The following is a 23,130-nucleotide window of genomic DNA, read 5'->3' on the forward strand; positions in this document are numbered from 1 at the left end:
ATCTAGGAGACCCAAGTTCAACTCCATACTCTGCTGTGAAAGTTGTTTGGTGACCTTGGACCAATCCTCATTCTTGCTCAGCCTAGACTCTCTCACAAGGCTACTTGTGAGGATAAAATGCAGGAAGGACAATGATGTACACCATCCCTTGCTCCTTGGAGGAAGGGTAGGATGAAAAAAGGTGCTAAATAAAATATCAAAGGTAAGCTGAGGATGATGCTTTGGAGGGTTGTGTCAAAAGCAAATATATGCTGGTGGTGATGGAGAGTGTCCTCAAGTCCCTTGCCAGGAAAACCTCACCAGGGGTCAATATAAGTCAACTCTTATTGTGACCCCTGGTGGGGTTTTCCTGGCAAGAGACTAACAGAGGTGGTTTGCTACTGCCTACCTCTGCAGCCCTGGCCTTCATTGGAGGTTTCCCATCCAATTACTGACCATGGCCAACCCTGCTTAGCTTCTGAGATCTGATGAGGATCAGGCTCACTTGGGCTAAGTTCATGCTACTGTGTCCTCCTTATTACTGTATGCATTGATGTAAGATAAAGGTTACAAAATTTACATCTTGAAAGATCTTGTGGCATGGAAGCATTGAATCCCACCACCCTGCTGCCACGAAGGTGACTCTGAAACCATCAAGCTGTTTTTGAGCATTTGCTTTTAAATTTGTTCTGTGAATTGGTAGATTATTTGTACAACTACTAATTTGGCTTTGTTACATTTGTGTATTTATGCCAACAAATGGTAGGATATTTGAATTAGTAATTATAATGAACTGTTATAGTATTCTTGAGTTGAAAGCTGTGTTGGCAGGATACGTTTTATGACGTAAATAAATTAATTTGGGACAGGTTTTGTCAAAGGATATACCCTGCAGCGTAAGAGTGAATTTAAGTACATGGATCCTGATGATGATTTCCACTAAAGGAAGAGGAGCACAATTTTCTCCCATTTCCCTTCTCACACTGCAGACCTCTGATAAAGAGCAACATTTCATTTGCAGACATTATCATCAGGATCCATCCCATGAGACCAACTTAGATTGGGCTTTGATATACTGAAAACAGAAATATATGTTCCTTTTGTATTCACCAATTGTAGTATTGCACTGTGTGAATTGAATAGGTTCTGGCATAGGTAGGAAATGTGCTTTTAATAACTTGGAATTTGACTTCATTAATTTTTGTCCAATAATATAACTTAGAACTATGGAAGGATTTCTGCTGCATAGGGAACAAGATTAAAATTCAAAAGGACCTAGATAAATTAGAACACTGGACTAAAAATGAAAAAAAAATAATTCAAATATGACAAGTATAAACGACTAACTAGGAAGAAAATGCATAAATGTATAAGCTCCAGCATCACTGAAAACATGACTTAAACAAGAACTGTTCTATTCTATTGGGTACTGTTTTGGATGCCATTAATATATCTAAATCTGGCCATCAAGTTGCAAGAACAAATTGGAAAGGATAACAGTACAGTGACTGCAAAATGGTACAGGACAAGAGAAAGATGAAATCTCCAGGTTTATTTGCTTTAAAGAAAGGAAGTGTATGGTATGTTGATGTGATAGCCATTAAAAAAAATGAAACTTATCATCATTGGATACTTTGCCCCTCATTCCAAATTTGTCCCTTATTTTCTCTGCCCATCACAGTCTGCCACTTACTCTCAATCTCCCTACTCTGAAAGCTACTGGTGACAAGAGAAGCAAGGGAAAGAACAGGATCATAGTTCTCTATGAGCCAATGTGGCAGCCACAAACTGCCCTTATCTCCTTCTGGTTGATTGTTGAAACTCTTTGTAAGACATAGTGATTCCACATATATTGGATAATGCACTTCCAATCCTCTTTATAGATCATTTGGAATGGATTTTTTCATGTGTGGAACAAAAAATCCACCTCAAACGATTGATAAAGTGCATTGAAAGTGCATTATCCAACGTGTGCAGAATCAGCATATAGATGATTCTCCTGGTAGACTGCAGACAAAGTAACATTATTGGCCCATTATGTTCCAGTTAATATAGAAAGAAAATGAAAATGTATCCACTCTCAGTTATAATAATACTAGCTTTAGCAAGACTGTAATAATAATAATTAAAACAATGGTTTAAAAACTTGAAAATTATAAATATTTTTCAAGTGATAACAGGAAAAGTCCTTTGAAACTTGGTATAAATGAGAATATCTTAACATAGAGGCCTGCTCTTCTGAATTTGTATAATAAAGGAACAGTATTCTAATGCTCATCACACTGAAAATGTCTGTAATATCCCACCTCAGTCTCCCTCCCTCACTTGTGGACAAAGACATCCTTCTATATTTTGTATTTATTCCAAATGTTATCACTGTCCATAAGGAAAACACTGGTGATTTACTTTGAGCAGGCAAGGTGACTTGATTAATTCTTATCCTAAGGGTTGTTAGGTTTCCCAGATCTTCTGGAGTTAGTTTGCCACCTTGTGTCCAATGTTTGCAACAGAAGATGAGGACATAAGAACTGCTTGCTAGATAATACACTTCATGAGTTCATCAGATCCATGAATCCTGTTTAGCAAGATTGCCCTGGGAAGCTTATGCCACATCCCCTATGGTTTGCCCCCAAGCATCTGGCAGTGAGAAAATGCTGCATCGGAACTTAAACTGCTATGTCCCTTACCAGTTCTTTAGCCTTTCCTCACAGTGAAGCCCCTACTTTAAAACTCTGTAATATGATTTGGAATGGACATTACTAAAACTATACAACATCTTAAGAAATTAGCTACACTGAAAACATATTAAATGAAATTATGGCAGATGTAATTCCTACCCTTCGGTCTGCCATTTTCACTACTGCAGCACACCAACTTATGTTTCAACTTGGTGTTGAATGCAAACTTGGTTATGTCATGATGACAGCATTCATCCCTGACTCTGAATAATCTATAAATAAGCAAATTAGTATCAATAATACAAATCCTTGTGGAACTCTACTGCACATTTTTGTCAACTGTAGAAGTTGTTGCTCATCATTTCTCCCTTCTGTATTCTGGCCACAAATTCAATGCAATGTTATAGATGCAGAGGAGTTAGCCATGTTAGTCTGTGGTAGCAAAATCAAAAGGAGTCCAGTAGCACCTTTAAGACTAACCAATTTTATTGTAGCATAAGCTTTCGAGAATCAAGTTCTCTTCGTCAGATGCATCTGGCAATGCAGTGTTATGTTTCTTAAATACGTTGATTCATGGGTATATAGAAAATTTAGGCTTAAGCTTTCAAAAAGTTCAAAATAAAAAGCATTTGTTTTCCATTAAAAATGCTGAAATTACTAATGTAATTAAATAGATAAAATTACTAATGTAATTAAATAAATGGCAGTATAACTTGATGAACTCAAAAATGTATCTTCATTCTTAATTTGGAATCTGGGAACTTTCAGTAACTGAGCAACCTCCACAGGGTTATAAAATTCTCATTGAGGACTGGAGATTTGTCTGTGGAGGCTGAAATGAAGTATGTGGCCTCCAGAAACACTTTCATTGTAGGGCTTTAGTAATATTAGTCCACTTGATTCTACTAGTTCGTGAGCCTTAGGCAACTACTTCTCGCCTCCTGCTCGGAGAATGTGAAAATCTTTGTTAATGCAGTATCAGAAGGGCAAACATTTATTGCAGTTGTAGTTCCTTATAGTTATTTTAAAGAAGTATATACACTTGAACTTGTTTCTGAAAGGCAGCTTATATTAATCTCTTCGCTCAGTTTTCATGTAGGAGTAACAGATTCTTCTGAAGCTGAGGGCAAAACAGAAGTTGATTTTAATACAAGATTAGCTATACCCTCCCATGTGTGTATTAGGGTTGTCAACTCCAGTGTGAGACATTCCTAGAGACTTGAGGAGTGGACCCTGGGGACCCTGGTGCACATCACATACACGTGCTCTTACACTCTTTGAATATGTTTATTTGCACAGAGTACAAAACCCGAAGACCCAATACATTTCATAACAATTTTGAATGGATCAGGGCCTGCACACAGTGGACTGCATGCTTATAGAACCTACTTCCAAAATTATATTCAATGTATTGATGCCAGATAAGCTTGCAGAACGTTTGGGCCTGATCTCATTCCCTCACTGCATTGTAGGTGCTACTCAGTTGGATCTCTGTTGTAGGGTTGCCAACCTCTAAGTAGGGCTTGGAGATCCCTGGAATGTCAACTGATCACCAGACAACAGAGATCAGTTCCCCTAGATAAAATGGCTGCTTTGGAGGATGAATTCTATGGCAATATGGCCTATTGAAGTCCCCCCTCTTCCCAAACTCCATCCTCCCTACATTCCACCCCTAATATCCAGGAATTTCCCAACCCTGAGTGTGGGCTGGCCCATAATGATTTATGATTTCATGAGTGTCTGCACTCCATATAACATGGCCCAAGAAGGTAGTTATCATATAAATGTTTTTGTGTTAATGTTTTTTTTAATAACTAAATTAAAAAGTAAGAGAGCATAATTCTCCATTATGTATGTATGTATGTATGTATGTATGTATGTATGTATGTATGTATGTATGTATATCATTTATAGTCCACTTTCCCACTGAGACTCAAGGCAGATTACACAGCGTGAGATTAGCACAGTTAGTTTCAAGGACATTTCCATAAACAATGCCATAGGGTAAATAAACACAATTTTACAAAGACGTAGCATTAGTAAGAATCCAATACAGAGTTGAAGAAATGCTGAAACAGAACATAAGCAATTCTAGGGTTGACATTAGACCATATGAAGCACAAATAGCTCATAGAGCATATATTTAAGACAACAGGTAGTACATAAGACAACTTAGTGGTGAAGTCTATGGTCCTTAACTCATTAGTGAAGTATCTGAGAGCCTCTCCCTACAATGCAAAAGTCATTTTAAATAATTCAATTTTGCATCATTTGCAAAAAGCTAGGAGAATGGGGGCTCTTCTGACCTCCTCAGGCAGGCCATTCCACAGGGTAGGGGGCCACCACAGAGAAAGCCCGAGTACGGGCTTCTTTTGATTTCACCCATGTGCAGGGTGGTACCTGTAGGAGACCCTATTCAGACAAGCAAAGCTGTCATGGAGGAACATAGAGAGGGAGCTGGTCCTGTAGGTATGCCAGGCCAAGGCCATGAAGAGCTTTGTATGTGATAACCAATACCTTGAACTGACCATGGTAGCTGATATGTAACCGATGGAATGACTGCAGAATGGGGTAGATGTTCATACTCCTGCTCACTCCTGATAACAGTCGTACTACAGTGTTTTACACCAACTGCGTCTCCTAATAAATTTGGATGGGAGATCTATGTATAGTGAATTACAATAGTCAAGTCGTAATATTACCATAGCATGGATCCAGGTGGCCAGGTTGGCCATGTCAAGGTAAGAAGCCATCTTCCAGGCTACAATGAGATTGTAAAAGGCATTTTTTGCAGCTGCCTTAACTTGTTTTTCTAGTAGTAGCACTGGATCATATAGAACCCCTAGGTTCTTAACCGTGTCTGCAAGTGGGGAGTACAATCTCCTTCAAGATCTCTGCCTTCCCAACAAGTATCACTCTGTCTTGCCTGGGTTCAATTTCTATTTGTTTGTTTTTAGCCATTTCACTACAGCTGTCAGGCAGCAATCCAAGATTTCCATTGCATCTGAGGGGACCTGGGTAGCTAGATAGAGTTGGGTGTCATCTGCATATTGGTGATATCCAACTCCATAGCTGTGAATGAATTCTTCTAAAAGCTTTACATAGAGGTTGAATAACATGGAAGATAAAATTGCACTCTTCGGAACCCCACAAGATAGCTCCCATTCTGGAGATAGCTGATCTCTGACAGCAACCCTTTGAGTCTGTCCCTTGAGAAACAATTTAAACCAGTCCAAGGCAATCCTTTGATGCCCACTTCTGTCTGTAGACACCTCAATAGGATGGTGTGGTCTACTGTGTCAAAGGCTGCAGACAGATCCAGGAGAAACAATAAGGAGGCATGGCCTTTGTCTATATTTAGCCAGAGATCATCCACTAGTGCTACTAGTACTGTTTCTGGCCCATGCTCTGGTCTGAATCCAAATTGGAAAAGGTCTGAAGTGCTAGTGTTTTCTAGGAAGATCTGGATTATGGAAGTACTCAGCATATGAACTGGTTTAATGATGCAAGATTAAAGCCAAGCTGTAGTCCTCGCATCTGGTCTAGAGTTCCACATGACAAAGCTTGGCTGCTAGTCATTGAACTGATTGCTTCCATTACTGTTTCTGTGAGCCTTTGTGATTTAGTAGCTGTGTAATGGCCCTGTTTTGTTTGAGCAATTTATCCCTTTCTTAGAGAGGATTCTGTATAATATATATCCCCTCTCCCAAAAAAACCCAGGAATCAAAACTCCTGTCAAGATATTAAAAACTGTGTATCCAGGAAAGCTGAATTGTCCAACTTATATCAGGGATGTGCGTTAAACAAACTTGCATATATTTGCTTCTTTTGTGTTTCATTTCATGTTTATTCATGACTTAGAGAGAAGCAAAAACTACAGAATTCATGATGGAGTTTAGCAACAAATCCTTTTCAGTCCTTTTCTGTCTTCTGAGATTTCACTAGTATTACTGAAATACTTCTAAGCTTGTTTTCATATAGTCTACAAATATGAAAGAAATAAAAGCTGCAAAATTTAAACCTGCTTGCATGACTGAGATTTCAAGAATTATTTGTTATTGTTGTTATCTGTTGGTAAGGTAGAAATGCACTGCTTAATACTGCTGATGGATGATCTTGTTTGCTTTTTTGTAGCCCCCTGTGAAGCCAACACATTCTTTTGCCATAGTAATATGTGTATTAATAATACATTGGTCTGCAATGGACTCCAGAACTGTGTGTATCCATGGGATGAAAACCACTGCAAAGGTAATGCATAGGCATACATAACAGAAACTGTGCACAATTGTTTTAAGAACATAAAACTTTATCATCTTCATTATCAGATGAGTACTAATTTGTTAGAACCATAATATGTTTCCATTTTTTTATGTTTACTACCTCTTTGGAAGTGCTCTAATGATTTCCCATCATGCTATATAAATATTTCAATGTATACCTTCTTATGATCTTAAGATTCAAACTAAGTTACGTTTTTTAAAAAAAAAGTTCACTAAAAATACAAAATCAATAGTCAAGGGGCCCTTTCTTGAAAAAACACTGGTTACTACAGGCCAAAAGGCATGATTTTGCTTCTGCAATGTTTTCCTATGCTTCAATTTTTATGAATGGTTGTAAGAAGAGACTTTAATAGCTGAGGATGGCTCTGGGCACTCTTGTCTACTTTTCAGTGCCTTTAGAACAGGGGTAGGGAACCTGTTTTCTGCCAAGGGCCAATTGGGATATTTAGAACATCATTCGTGGGCCATACAAAATTATCAACTTAAAAATTAGCCTGCTATAGTCAAACATTTAATTAACTCACCCCTAATGTGATGGTTGGAACTGCTTCTCTTTGGGCATTTTCTCTTCACAGTGGCAAAAACTGGAGTGTCTGCTGGAAGCTACTTTGAGGGGCTACAAACTGACCTTCCCAATGCCCAATACCCACCAAACTTTCTGGGGATATAGTCCTCACAGTCCTCTAAAGACTCCCCAAGTTTCAGAGAGATTGAACCCCAGGAAAGGCATGATCCATGGGTCCCCCCTTTCCTGTCATTTTCTCTTCACAGTAGCAAAAATGGGAGTGTCTGCTGGCAGCTACTTTGAGGGGCTGGCCCTTTTCCTGTCTGGATGGGCCAGAATAGGAGCTGTCTAATGGGCAGGGACAGTAGCAAAAACTGGAGTGCCTGCTGGAAGCGACTTTGAGGGGCTACAAACGGACCACCAAGTCCACAAAGCAATAGGCACAGCCTGATTGACCCACCAAGTGCACAAAACAATAGACACAGCATGATTATTTCTGCACCACACGTCCTGCAGCGCTGCCACCGGGTTGGGCTGGGGCCGGGGGCACAAGCACATGAAGCAACAGGCACAGCCTGGTTGCTTCTGCACTGTGTGGGCCACAGCACTGATGTTGGGTCAGGCTGGGGGGTCATTGGGAGCTGGCATGGGCCACAGCACCTCCTTCAGAGAGCTGTGCTTGAGGTGGCTGCTGGTTCCACCGTAATGGACGTGCCGGCCCTGCGGGCCAGACCAAATGATTTTGCAGGCCGTATCATTCCCCACCCCTGCTTTAGAACATGAGGAATGGATGATACATTTCAATGGTGACTCAGGCCATTTCCATATGTCCTTAAAGGGACAGCCCACTAACCGAATGCTGGTGGCTTATCCTCTTGACTCCAGACGTCTTCCATTTTCAAAACAGTTGCAGGCTGTTTGGCTTTCATTTTTTGGTGCCTTTTTCTGGGACTGGACTTTTCTGGGACTGGCAAAGTTCACTAGTTTTATTTTCTCTACAGTATTAAGTTGCAGGTAAAACTACCTAATATGAGGTCCCTGAATTTTGAAACTGTTTTTGAACAGATCGAAAAAGATCTATTAGGACTTGGAGCCTTTAGAGACAGTTTAAAAATTTGAACAGAACAGAGGTATTGCCAAGTATTTTGAAGTTGAAAAAAGAATATACAGAATTATTGAAATTTAAGAAGTTTGAGGCCCAGAATAGTGAATGGGAATGTTTATTCTGGGCTGTAAAATCACAAAATGAAAAAAAAATTCTGGACTTTAATAGCAAAAGGATTAAACACAAGGTCCCCATGAGTTGAGGGCTAGCTTAATCATCCCTCTACTTGAAAATACGGAACTACCTAATATGAGAGCACAAGTGACATGGTTTTTATCAGATACAAATGATTCTGTTACTCTTTCGGTGACAAAAGATATAGGGGCAATAAATAAATATCAGAGAAATAATATTAAGTAAGTGACTTCTCTTTTAATGTCTGCTTAAGGCAATAGCTTTATGAGCAGTACCAGACAGACCGACAGGCAGACTTGCATTCAATCATCCATGCAGGGAAGTTTTCCTGCATTCTTCTCTGTTCCTGCAAACCCTTTCAAGTCTCAGAAAAATCACTCAGGGTTGTGAGATCAGCATGGAGGAACAGCTGTATGTGTCAGTGAGATGGAGTGATTTTATCCCCCTTGTCCTTCCTCATTTCTGTCATCCCCAACCCACATAAGTATTCCTCTACACACTGCCGGTGCCATGGTTTCTGGCGCCTGCGGCCACCCTCTTATGCGCACGTGCGCAGTGCGCGTGCACACCCCTGGAATGCAAGATGATGTCATCACGTGATGACATAATCACTCAGCAAAGCCAGGGCCATTGGTTGGCGGGTGGCTGGGGCGGTGCGAGGAGGCTGCCTGCACTCCGCACGCCACCCCGGCCGCCTGCCATGCATGGCCCATGGCTATATAATTTAATTTATATAGATATATTTATAACATATGCATATTATATACATAAATTAGCTATAGATTCATGAGACCCTTGTACCTGATGGCCCTCTGCCAGGTTTGATTCCTAACAGGTCACTCACTGAACATGGAAGTTCTATTTTCCTATTGTGGTAATACCTCTTGATAGCTTCAGCTTCCATGAATGTGTCTCATCCTGCTTTAATTCCATTTAGGTTATCGTTGTTGTTACTGTGGTTTTAATAATATGGCATTGTATGAAGAATGTCCTTTGGTTGTCCTGAATCTATTGCCATCCATTTTGTATGTGGCCTTTTCATATGAGAAGAGACAAAGATAACATTGTATTAAATATACAATACATATATTGCATTAAATATTAACATATATATTAACAAAAAGAAAAAAAGGAAATGGTGCTGGCTACAAAAACACCATTAGTAAATCTATACATAGATATATATAAAAGATTTTCAAATATCTAAAAAATGTCTAAGCACAATTGCCTTCTATATGTGATTGATTGATTGATTGATTGATTGATTGATTGATTGATTGATTGATTGATTGATTGATTGATTGATTGATTGATTGATTGATTGATTGATTGATTGATTGATTGATTGCAAGTGGTGTCCAATAGGTAGGGCTGCCAACAGCCAGATGAGGTTTGGAGTAGACATGGGCACAGGCTGGGGAAAAAAACTATGAACCATTGGTCCATGGTCCATCATGTTTCATGGACCATGGACCACAAACTTTCATTGACCCGCCCCTGTTCGCAGACTGGTTTGTCGGTTCATGGTCCATCAATTCCGGGGGCCCTAGGATCACCCCATTTACACTCAGAGACGCTAAACTTGCTGCAAGTCTTCAGCACGTTCTCTTCCAGTGACCTTCCAAGTTTGGCCATGATTGCATTTTGGAGGTCTGAGTTACAGACCCCCAAAGCAGCCACCCCCAGGAAACATCCAGTAGATGGAATAGGAGCCACAAACACCAATTGACTTACATTGGCATGCAGCAATTGGCAGAGCCCTAGGCTAGCCCAACACCCCACAATCAAATAAGAATTAAAAGGGGAAAAAATGAGACAGAAGAGTGAGCCCTCAAGAAGACCAATAAGCTTAATCCCAGAGCCTTCCTGCAGCCCTGAGACTGGGTTGGGGCAGAGTTCTAGGCTAGCCCACCACCCCACAATCAAATAAGAATTGAAATTTAAAAAATTAAACAGAAGAGTGAGCTCTCAGCCACGGAAACCCAATAAGCTTGCTCCCAGAGCCTTGCTGCAGCACAATCCCCAAGCCTCCTTCTCACGCAATCCAAAAAAACTCCCGCAATAAGCAGTTCCTCTCTTGGTAACCAGCTGGAAAGTGAAACCGCAGCTCAATGCTCTTATAGAGAATAATGGGAGCTCTCTGGTTGGCAGCCAGAGCTGTCTATCAAGGTTTTCAGGGCTAAGGTTGGTGTGTTCTAAAGGCAGCAGAAGGTCTGCTGGTGACTTTCCTACATTGCCTAGGGAATTGATTGCTTGGCGCTGGGATGTCTGGTTTCACAGACCAACAGACCAATCCAAAAGTCATTGTGTCCATGAAAAACACACGTCCCACAACCCGTCTGTTCGTGAACACTGAACTGGGCCTGTCTGTGTCAAATTTTGGTCTGTTTTTCGGTCCATGCCCACATCTAGTGTGGAGTTCTCCCAGAATTACAGCTTTTTACCAGACTACAAAGATTAACTTCCATAGAGGAAATGGCTGCTTTGGAGGGTGGATTCTATGGCATTATACCCTGCTGAAGTCTCTCCCCTCCCTTAGCCCTACCTTCCAAATCTCCAGGAACCTGTAGTTGGCCATCCTAGTGCTAGGATTGCACACATATGTAAGGTGTCTCAGAGCCAAAACACACAGAAGAAATACCTAGATTCAGCACGTGTTCTCTTACCTCAAGGTTTGCCGGGATCTGTAGGCGTCCTGGAAGCTTAAAGTTTAGCATTTACAGAGCAGCAGGAAGGGAAATACAGGTGCCTGTATTTCCCTTCCCCTCCCTGCTGCTCTGTAAATGCTAAACTTTAAGCTGCCAAGACACCTACACTTCCCAACAAACCTTGAGGTAAGAGAACAAGTTTAGCATTTACAGAGCAGCAGGAAGGGGAAGGAAAATACAGGCGCCTGTATTTCCCTTCCTGCTGCTCTGTAAATGCTAAACTTTAAGCTTCCAGGACGCCTACAGATCCCGGCAAACCTTGAGGTAAGAGAACACGTGCTGAACCTAGGTATTTCTTCTCGTGTGTTTTGGCCCTCAGTCATGAAGGATATGGGGTGAGACTTAGAATCAGGCAGAAGCTGATGTCCATATGTTTAGCTTTCTTCTTGAATTCAGTTTTTGTTCTCTTTTTGTGATGTTCCTGCCACTTCTGGCTCTTTAGAACCCCATTTTTTAAACGCCACTGTAGTTTTCTTTATTAAAAGTTTCAAAGTGTGAGGCTTCAGTGTGTACTTGTCTTCTATTTATACATAGCCCTTTTGCTTTTCAACAGTCCCATTCCCAGGAGCTTTAAGAATTACAATTAATTTGGAATTTATTTGAATTGTTATTCCTTTCAAAAATGTTATGGTTGTTTGCCTTGTGTAATTAAGTCTGTGCTGCATGACCATTCCATGTATAGCAGAAGTACAACACTTAGACTGAATTAAAAAAAATAAAACACAAACTGTCTAGTAAGAAAAATTATTCACATTCCTCCTGCTGATGCCTTCCTGTCCAGATGCCTTACCTTTCCTGTGCCACCAAATGTCCTTGCTTTGCTATTCTGCCTCTTTGCCATGATACTTTTCTTCAAGCTCAGTGGCTGCATCACTGTCGGCATCACTGTTACTATTTGGAATCTTTCCAATCAATTGTCCCATAGACTTAAATGTTTAACATGGACATATTTCACTGCTTCAGAAAGGGGTGGGTGGGTGGGCATTTAGTCTATCTGTCTGAAATTTGGCAGTGGGGATGTCCTAGGGGAGTACTACAATCACTTTGAGTGTTTGTGCATTCCAATTTGTAAAGAAACCAATGAAATTACAGACCTGCAGGACTGGGGGGTCTTCCATTGAAACCAATGGAAAATAATAACAAAATAAAATTATGACAATGAAGCAACAGTAATGAAAGAAACAATAATAAAACAAAACCATAGGAAACAACCCAATATCAAAACAGTCATTTTGGGAATTAATAATAAAACTAATCTGACAAAATAAACAATTATTATAACAATGATTCATTTTTAAACATTAAAAAAATCCATGCTAGGACATCTAAAATAAATACAGCTTTAAAGCATCATTTTTGTTCACAAAGAAACTCAGGATAGACAAAAACTGTAAATTAATAGTCGACCAAAGTATTATAAATCCACCCCAAAAATGTATGCATGTGCAAGCAAAAAATTGTGTAAAATTACCTCTCCAACCTTCTGCTCCCCCGGAAGCTCCTTGTGAGTGCTGAGAACCCTCCTTTGGTGGATAAGGTACTCTTAAGTACCACACAGTATAGAGGACTGCTGTGAAGAAGAGAAATAAGGCAAAACACAACCCTCCTCTGGAGCACATGTAGCAAGATTGTAGATTTCAAGGAGCCATCTAAGGCCATGATGGTGTCCTTGTGGCTGCCACAAGGATGCCATCACTAGACATGGGCACGGACGGAAAAAAAAACCCCAAACAAGCTGTTCGTTGTTCATTGCCATCCACGAACAATGAACAACGAACAGTAATGAACATGACCCTGTTCACAAACATGTTCGTTGTACGTTGTTCATGGTCCTTTAAAGATCCCTTTAAACTATCAGCTGGCTGGTGGCAGGGGGGGAATCCCAGTGGCAGGGGCAAGGAATCCCTCCTGCGACCTGCCAGCTGATAGTTTAAAGGGCCCTTTAAACACCCCACAAACTGACCTTCCCAATGTCCAATACCCACCAAATTTGCAGGGGACATAGTCCTCACTGTCATCCAAAGACTCCCCCCCCAAGTTGCAGAGAGATTGCACCCCGGGAAAGGCATGATCCATGAGTCCCCCCCCCTTTTTGCTGTCATTTTCTCTTCACAGTGGCAAAAACGGGACTCTCTGCTGGAAGCTACTTTAAGGGGTTACAAACTGACCTTCCCAATGTCCAACACCCACCAAATTTGCAGGGGACATAGTCCTCACTGTCCTCTGAAGACCCCAAAGTTTCAGAGAGATTTCACCCCGGGAAAGGCATGATCCATGGGTCCCCCCCGTTTTGCTGTCATTTTCTCTTCACAATGGCAAAAATGGGACTCTCTGCTGGAAGTACTTTGAAGAGTTAGCCAAAAGGAAAGCCAGAAGGAGTTCAGACAGAGTTCAGTCCCTGCCTCCCGTTGCCAAGGTGCCAGACTCTGGCTTGACGAACGGCTGACGAAGGCAACAAATGAAGCTTGCAACGACCACTTCTTCGTTTAGAATGGGGCCTCATGAACGGCTTGTTCGTGAACAAATGAACAGTGTTCATGGTTTTTTTCCGTTCGTAATGTTCATGCCCATGTCTAGCCATCACTATTTTAGAATGATCTTAAAAATTCCACAGTGTGGCACTCTTCTTAATCCTGCTCCCCTGTATACTTTATCATATGCCAGGGGTGACCAAGCTGCAGCTTGAGACATATTGTGCAGCTCCCGGAGGTCTCCAACTATTGCCATGGCCATACATTTTATTTTAGTCTAGTTTATTTCCCTCCCTCTCTTTCCATGTCTTTCTCTTCCTTTCCTTCTTTCTTTCCATGTCGTTCCCTCATTTTTTCCTTTTTTCCTTCCTTCCTTATTTCTTTCCATGTCTTTCATATTTTCAATAAAAATGTTGGGTTTGCCAGGTCTGACTCAGAAAATATCTGGGGACTTTGGGGGTGAAGCCTAGCAAGGATGTGACGTGACTTTTGTGATGTCACTTCCAAGTCAAAGGTCAGGTGATGGCTCTTCCCAAGCTCTACCCCTTCCAATGATGTCACTTCCAGCATACTGCACCCAAACCCTATGCCTTTCTGTGATGTCACTTTCAGGAAACTCCCCCAAACCCACCTTCTCATCTGAAGTCACTTCAATGCATCATGTCTTGTGGCTCTCAGACATCTGACATTTATACTATGTGGCTCTTTCATTAAGCAAGTTTGGCCACCTCTGTCATATGACAAAATGGCTGCAGCCCCATCTATAACTGTTTCAGCTCTTGAAAAATCATGGGTGGGGGAGTAACACTGCCCTCATGGCATTTTAAAATTATGGCAGCCATGAGGATACTGTCATATCTAGTTTGGTCCTGGCAGTCAACTGAATGCTGAACTAGAGGTTCCTTGGTCTGATCCAGCAAGGCTCTTCTTTTGTTTTCATACTATGTTAATTCAAAGGCAGCAAAAGATTATAGAGCCATAGTGATTTTTGCTCCCTGTGATCTATATTCCTGGCATTTTCTTTACCCTGTGATAACATATAATTTTTTAGTTGCACTCTGTGGCTCATTGCTCGAAAGGGCTGATGATAGGGTTGCTAGACCCCCGCTGGGGGCAGGGGATCTCCCGTTCCCACCCGACATACTGCTCCCAAACCCTGGGAGCATGTGTGTGCAACAGAGCAGGTAGGTGCTAGGGCCCCCACCCCACTTACCTGCCCAGCAGGGGAAGCATGGGCTTCCCAGGGGCGCACTCTCGGGTGGCGCAGTCCATCTCACTACCCATGTATTAAGGTGTATACCTGTGCATATTGCACAATATTTGAACAGGAGTTTGTATCTTTTACTTTGTGTAACATATTGGGAGATTTCTGAGGCTATTAGCTTACTCTCACCCCACTTCTGAGTGGTCAAAGAGTATCCAGCCCCCTTCCCAATCCAGAGAACTTCCACCATAATGCAAAATGAGAAGGTACTTCTGAGGTTTCAGTGAACTCTCACTGGGAGGGAAGTCTGAAGATGCACTATCTTTCTGGTCAGTGCAGCTCTATGCCATCCCTCCTCTTCCATCTTCATAGCTGCTGCCTTCTTCCCAATGTCTCCAATAATGAGAGGACATATTGGAGGCCTTGGCAACTGAGGTAGCTCTTCAGTGTTGTGGTTTTCTCAATTTTGTGAGCAAAGTCTGTTTTAAAATAAAACTTGGCAGTACCTGAGAGTCAGTTCAGCATATAGTGATAATCACATGGCCAGTGGAGCACAGCAATTGAAATTTATGTAGCCAGAATGAACAGGCTATGACAAGGAGCCTGTGAAGATTATCCTTTGGTTCTAGGGCACCAATACTCTTAAGATTTATGTTCATAAACCTTGGAATTCATCATATCATAAAGGTAAGTAATGGCTCACAGGGACAGATTTTTTTCTTCCTGGAGACCATATTTGTAATAATTCTTGCTTTTCCTCCTGAGTCAGCTAGATGTTAACTAATGCTAGCAATTTCAAATAAATCATTAATGCCTGGATTTGAAATGTTTCAAAGGTAAGGAGGTATTTTTATTTTATTATCCATAAGATACAGTTATTTCAAATTGTCAGTCATAATCACTGAAGCCCTGGGAAATATAAGGTTAGATCCAAAGTTGTTTTCCATCCTTGGAACAGCATTTACTCATATGGACGGAAGGGCTGATTTTTGTCATTTTCTCTGTCACCTCCATGTTATAACCAATGCCATTCAGAAGGCTGCCAAGAGCAATATTTTGAGTAGTAATGGGATGCAACCAGAAGGGGGAGCTGGGAAAGACTTGGTGTGAAGCAGTGGTCCTCTTGCAGTCTGTAGGATCCAACCCATAAGGTCAAATAATGTCATCAGTCATTCCATTGGATAAGGGCATTGGTGATTAGTCTAAGGCTTCTGGTATGGACTTTTCCATACGATATTCTATGGGTGTTGTTTTATTTCTACCCTCTGTCTTTGTGATCTAAAGTTTAGTGCTTTCAGGGCACAGTGTATCATAATATAATGATGCAGTTGAGGAATACATAGGCATTAAGCTGTGCTTGCCATAAATCCTTTCCTTTGTCTAGTCAGGTGTACAGTAGGTGGTAGTTTCAGAGCACAATGGGAAGAAATTGTTATGTCAGCATACATAAGACGCTAGTGGCATCTCATTGCAGAAATGTGTGGGTTCTGTTCTAACCTCTAAAGTAGCTTGTGAGAGGTCAAAATAATTTTGGGATAGTTACATGTATCAATTGTGCTTGAACGTTTGTAGTTCAACAATACCTGTGTTCATAACGAATGAACTTACAAGAGTATGGGTTGGATCTGGTAATCCCTCAGTAAAAGTGTGAATTTTACTGCATTCTGTTCCTCCTGTTAGTTTTTCCAGGATCCAGAAGGTTGATTCCTTGAGTTGCAACAACTGTGCAGACAAGACTACTAGTCATATGGTTGAGGGGGTACAGTGAGGAGACAAAGTCTTTCTCTTCCTCTCCCTTCTGCAAGTGTAGCTCTGCCAACAGAAAATGATTTCATGTCCTTCCCTCTCTTCACTGCAGTCCTCCAACCTCTGTTTCAGTAAATTCATATGTCCTGCAAGCTCAGGAGTCAATATTTTGGAGCAGAAGGAACTGTTGGAGGGATGGAATGGCAAAAATCTGCATCTGCCAGCATCTTCCACAGATAAAACAGGTTATTGCTACAGAGAATCCATGACTGAGTAGAGGTCTACCAGGGTGGTGGGGGATAGCTGTGAATTCCCTGCATCTTGCAGGGGATGGAACTGGATGATCCTTGGGGCTTCTTTCAGCAATAAGTTTCATGATGACAATGTAGGTACTCCATTTCTGGATAGGAGATCAGGGTAGTCCTGGATTATTGTCATCATGACGCTAGCTAAATCCCATGCTGGATCATGTGAAAGCTACAACTCTGCCAGGGTTGGTAAAAAGCCATATTATACTGACAAATATATAGTTCTTATCATTTATATAGTACTTACATAGATCAAAGTGTCTCATGTATATTATCTTGTTTGTAATCCTTACAATAGCCCTGTAAGGTAGGCCAGTATTATCACTATACTATGGATTGGGGGTTAGTGTAGCTAAAAGAGTCTTGCAAAGAATATTGCAAAATTTAAACTAGTAACCTCCAAGATGACATATCAATCACTTCCTTACTACACTGCATTACCACTTTCAAATACAAAGTTGTAATACTACCATATGAGAGAAAGGTTAATGTGAACCAGACTATAGAGGAGGAAGCTAGCAGCAATTTCCATTTTGTAACTCTATGCAAGAGATTGACACTGAATCAGTATTATCTCTTCAGAATCATCAGCAAGAGAAATTATTGTACTGCCATTATAATATTGTATTTTGTGTAGCCTTTCTTGCTCTTTTTCTTTTACCTGGTTAGACCAGAAATACAGCTTCTTTATTACTTGTTTTTAAAGGATATTCTTTCTTTCTTTCTCCACCACACAGAAAAGAGAAAAGCCAACCTCCTCGACCAGCTTACCAACACTAGTGGAACTGTAATTGGGGTAACTTCTTGTATTGTGATCCTCCTTATCATTATCTCTGTCATAGTTCAGATCAAACAGCCTCGTAAAAAATTTGTCCAGCGGAAAGCAGACTTTGATCAAACAGTATTTCAGGAGGTGTTTGAGCCTCCTCACTATGAGTTATGCACTCTGAGAGGGGCAGGGGCTACAGCGGACCTTGCAGATGTTGCTGATGACTTTGAAAACTATCATAAACTGCGGAGATCATCTTCCAAATGCATTCATGACCACCACTGTGGATCACAGTTATCTAGCACTAAGGGCAGCCGTAGTAACCTCAGCACAAGAGATACGCCTATCTTGACAGATATTCAACCCCAGCCTGTAAAGCCACTCCTCCAGCCCATGAACAGGAGAAATATTCTTGTAATGAAGCATAGCTACTCACAAGATGCTGCAGATGCGTGCGAGATAGATGAAATAGAAGAGGTACCAACCACAAGTCACAGGCTTTCCAGACATGATAAAGCTGTCCAGCGGTCAGTATCAATAGATTTTTGATGAAGACTATTGTGTGAAGACTTGGTTCCATCCAAATTATTCTCTCTTGCTTTATTTTTTTTTCTAATTGCTCTTTCCATTTAACATCAGGCAGCTATATTTTTTTCCTCTTCTTAGGTTCCATTCACACAGCTTATGATGAACTTACACACAGTGGTTACCGTAAGTGGGTTTCTGTGAAAACACAATGTGGAAACAGCAAAGACAGAAAAATGCTTTTATCCAGAATTCAAAGATGCATGTTCTAGAAACCTTATTTATGTTCCTGGATTATTGACTAGCCGTTGTTACTGAGTTCCACAGTAGTTTTGCATGTGAATTTCTTGCCAGGAAGAGTTGCCAGTAAGGTCAAAACAAGTTGTGTGAATGGACTTTTTAATCTCTCTTTCCACGAATTTTTCCTTTCTATTCTTGTCCCTCCCCTTTAATTCCTCATTTAAAAAATCACTATCATCTTTTTCAACTCTTTTAATTTCACCAAGATAGACAAATACAAGAAAGGGTATTTTAAATTCAACCACACCAAAGATTTTCACTAAAAATTAATGGCATTTTGTTTGAAATATCAAGACGAATGTGATTTCAATATAACAAAAATTAACCCTGCATTCTGGCCTAACTTCAAGCCCCAGACATTCTGTTTGGCTTGGAGATTGGCTGATCAATGAGTGAAAATCCTTCCCTTTCTTGTAAAATATGGTTTTCTGTTTAGCAGATGACAATATTTTCAAACTCTTACAATATCCGTTTTTTTGCTGACTATAGCATCACTATCTGTCTTATTTACTGATCATTTAGGGCCTAAAATGATTATTTAAAATTTACTTCAGATTGATATTGTTTTAGATATGCTTATGAAAGAAAAATATAGTAGAGGAAAACCTTTCTAATCAAACAACTATCCAAAATCTATTTTAAAGGGGGGGGGGGACCCACAGGGACTCTTTTACTGTATATTACACCTTGAATGCTTATAAATGAGAATGATTAAATGGTTTCAAGTAAAAGCAAAGAGGAAAATAAACAAACAAAACTCCCAATTATATACAACTTATTTGGAGTGGCCAGAACCTTTTTACTGGATTTGTGTTTCACATGCATGCATGCTTTCTTTTTCTATGTCTTTAGTGTTCTGTTCATGTGCCCCATATGTTTCATTTTGTACATATAAGCCACTAGTTTGTACATATAAGCCAAACCCTCAAAGCACTCTGAGCACTCTGTATACCACAGGGCACTCGCTTGGAATGGGAGGCATTGGTGAGACACTTTGAGGATTAAGCATTTAACAAGAACATTACTACTGTCTTCTTGCATGCCAATCTTAAGTGACTTGGAACAAGTTGATCAGGTTGTTAAGGTATATTACCATTAAGAATGTGTATGCATATATTTCTTTTTTTTCTATGCAAACATTATTATGTTGAATGAAATAGCCATAACATTCCAGGTTCTGCCTCATTGGGTCTCTAAGCAAACACGAATCAGAGTACAACACAACTAGGGTGTAAAAGACAAATGGAAGGTAAGTGAACAAATATCTAGCTCCCAATTCATCATCTCTTGCATTCCATTTGTTTTCTTTGATGCTGTCTATCATTTGCTTTATGTGACTCTGTGGTGTGTGTTTCTGTGTGTTTTGCTTTATTGTGAAGCAAATGGTGCTAGGTAGTTGGCATCTTTGCATACCGACTGAGTTCTGAGCAAAGACACTCAAATTATAGACAGGGGCTGCAATAATACAAATGATGCATAAAACCTATTAAATCACTATCCTCAGTTGCTCTGTAACATCTCACTAAAGATTCTTTACATTTTAAGCTTGAGTTTTAAACAGATGCTCAGCATGACCCATTCACCTTTATTTGTGAAAATGACTTATGAAATGTTTCGGTAGATAACTTTTAGCCTGATCCATTGTATGAGTACAGAGAATGTTAACCAACCAATCTGTCTGTTTTTCAACTCAGCCCTCCTTGAGAAAGGCCAGTATTGTTTAAAAGGGTTTCACTATAAATTAGTAGGGTATAAAATAACTAGTTTAACGTTAACAGTAAACCTGGCAATGTTTACAGCACAACGTTAACAGTCTAAGCTCAGCATTCTCTCCACTCTACAGCATTTCCTTTCAGACTGTGACAGATTTCCATGCAATGGTGCTGCAGTGGTACTGCTCATATCCAATATCCGCCTTCCTGCACAGTTGTTTAGGACAAGGTTAGACCCAGGAATTGGATATATGTAGAAGGCAGCAAACAGTGCACTCAGTCTCCATCTGTCCAAGAGTTTCTCTCTTGAGTAACCAACTGCAGAGTAAATGCCAGGAGATAAAGTTTTATTCCCAGCTGGAGTTCACGCCTAATGCCTTCTCCCTGCTGTGTGAGCAGCTCTGGTACCAGGTCTTTCTCTGCTACCAACAGCTGTGGATCAGGCTGTTTCATACCACCTAAATGCTTAGTTAAATGAAGATACAAGGACATCTGTTCACTGTTGTAATTTAGGATTGATGGTGTCAATAAGCGAGTTGGCTTACAGTTTAGACTGTAAGGATTGAATTTCCTTGTTGATTTATACAGCTGCATGCTTTATTTTTGTTAGCACTAATTACATTTTGTTCTGAAAGGTATGAACAGCTAGAATCTTATTTGCTCTAATAGTTCTGTAGTCTGTTTCTATATGGGAAAATTTTCAGTACAAAAATATTTCCACTGGAATCCAAAGCTCTGCATGATTCTGATGCATGTATGAACCTTTACTACAGCATCTTTTCTTTTAAGTGTTGAGTAAAGTTCCACATGTTCATTCATGTTGAGCACCCTAAGCTGAGTTTAATATGGAAAGGAATGGAGAAGCTCCATGCATGTATTAGTGCCTCACCTTAACAGTGCAGTCCTAAGCAGAAATTCATTAAAGTAAATGTACTTTGAAAAGTGTAACTGTTTAGAATTGCACTGTGAATCACTGGGCTAATTTGTGTGTGTATTTGCCTATATATTTAATAAAGTGTCTAGGAAAGAAATCTTTAAATATGATTGCTATTATTGAGGCAAGGAATAATTTTTCAATGCATGCCACTTCTTTTTCTCATACATAAGTGTTTCTTAACATGAAAGATACTTTGACAGGAACCTTGAAGAATTAAACATTTTTGTTGTAGGTATATCTTGTTCATTCTTTTGTAGCTGGGGGCCTCTCTGTTTCCATGTACTGAAGCCAGGTTGCTTCTATAATCTGTTTGGGCTATAGGCTTGACACTTGGCACTTTTATTTTATCATTAGTGTTCTATGGTTGCAACATTGCAGTGGATTATTAGTCCTTTTATATGAATGGATTGCAGGAAGTGTTGCCACTTTGCCAATTTTGATCTTCCTTTCCACCCACCTTTGTGAAGCAAGACTTTGCCTTCAACTTCCCTAGCGCCATCCCAATGCAGTATCCTTGATATCTTTCTCTGTTAGTTCCACCACTGAAGTCACTAATTGCCCTAACACAAGCCTTTTTGGAAAGGAGGCCACAGAATCATTTCCACTGTGTTCCTTGAATAATTAGATGTTTCATGGAAATCAATGGAGTATATATACATACATACGCACACACACAGAGAAAGAGAGAGAGAGAGAGAGTATGTGTGTTTGTGTGTGTGTGTGTGTGTATATATATATATATATATATATATATATATATATAAAGGTAAAGGTAAAGGTAGTCCCCTGTGCAAGTCAGACTTTTTTTTGTTATGGGATGGTTTGCCATTGCCTTCCCCAGTCATCTACACTTTACCCCCAGGAAATTAGGTACTCATTTTACTGACTTCGGAAGGATAGGTGATAGAAGGCTGTCAACCTTGAGCAAGCTACCTGAACCCTGCTTCCTCCAGGATCGAACTCAGGTCGTGAGTAGAGATGGGCACAAACAGGAAAAAAAAATGAACATGATGTTCATTGTTCGTTGCCATCCACGAACAGGGACTTGTGAACAACCACGAACATGGCCCTGTTCATGAACATGTTAGTGGTTGGCTGTTTGTGGGGGCCAGCAGGCTCTCCTCCAGCCATCATCCATGTCAAGATCCCTACTGCACCACTCCCAGAAACCTGACTTGAGCAGGCACCAGGAAAGGTACCAATAATAAATAATTGCTTGGCCCAGAGCCTGGCAGCAGCCTTGGAACTTGAAGGGGTAGATCCCTATCCCACCACACACAAAGAAAATTCAAGCTCCAATGCACTCATCAAAATTCCAACAGCAACTCTCTCCCTCTCCACTGTCTGCAAACTAAGCCAGAGCTGGGAGCCCCCCTCCCCCCTGCTTTTTGCTCCCTGCCTATCAAGCTAAATTGGGCTTAGATTAGGGTTTCCAGGGCAACCACAGGAGTTCAGACAGAGTTCAGACAATCCCTGCCTAAGTTGCCAAGGGAATTGATTGCAGGATCCAGACTGTCTGGCTTGATGAACAGCAAAGAACAGCAACGAAGGAGGCTTGCAATGACCACCTGTTCATTTAGGATGGGGCCTCACAAACAGCTTGTTCGCAGACAGCAGATTGGGCTGTTCATGGCTTTTTTGTATGTTTGTATTGCTGTTCATGCCCATCTCTAGTCATGAGCAGAGCTTGGGCTGCAGTACTGCAGCTTACTACTCTGGGTCACAGGGCTCCTATATATATATATATATATATATATATATATATATA

General features: G+C 40.5%; 1 protein-coding gene across 2 annotated transcripts in view; it reads left to right on the forward strand.

Annotated features, from left to right (window-relative positions):
* Nucleotides 1-23,130, forward strand: part of NETO1 (neuropilin and tolloid like 1) — a 140,213-nt gene that overhangs the window by 116,218 nt on the left and 865 nt on the right. The window contains exons 8-10 of one of the 2 annotated variants that reach the window (XM_054985487.1): nucleotides 6,792-6,905; nucleotides 17,857-18,415; nucleotides 19,888-19,948. In XM_054985487.1, coding sequence (XP_054841462.1) covers nucleotides 6,792-6,905; nucleotides 17,857-18,415; nucleotides 19,888-19,948 — 734 coding nt within the window. Of the gene's footprint in view, nucleotides 1-6,791; nucleotides 6,906-17,856; nucleotides 18,416-19,887; nucleotides 19,949-23,130 lie in introns of those variants that run through there. The other variant, XM_054985486.1, reaches the window with a different exon arrangement.

This window comes from Eublepharis macularius, chromosome 7, assembly GCF_028583425.1.
Source record: "Eublepharis macularius isolate TG4126 chromosome 7, MPM_Emac_v1.0, whole genome shotgun sequence".
Taxonomy (NCBI): domain Eukaryota; kingdom Metazoa; phylum Chordata; class Lepidosauria; order Squamata; family Eublepharidae; genus Eublepharis; species Eublepharis macularius.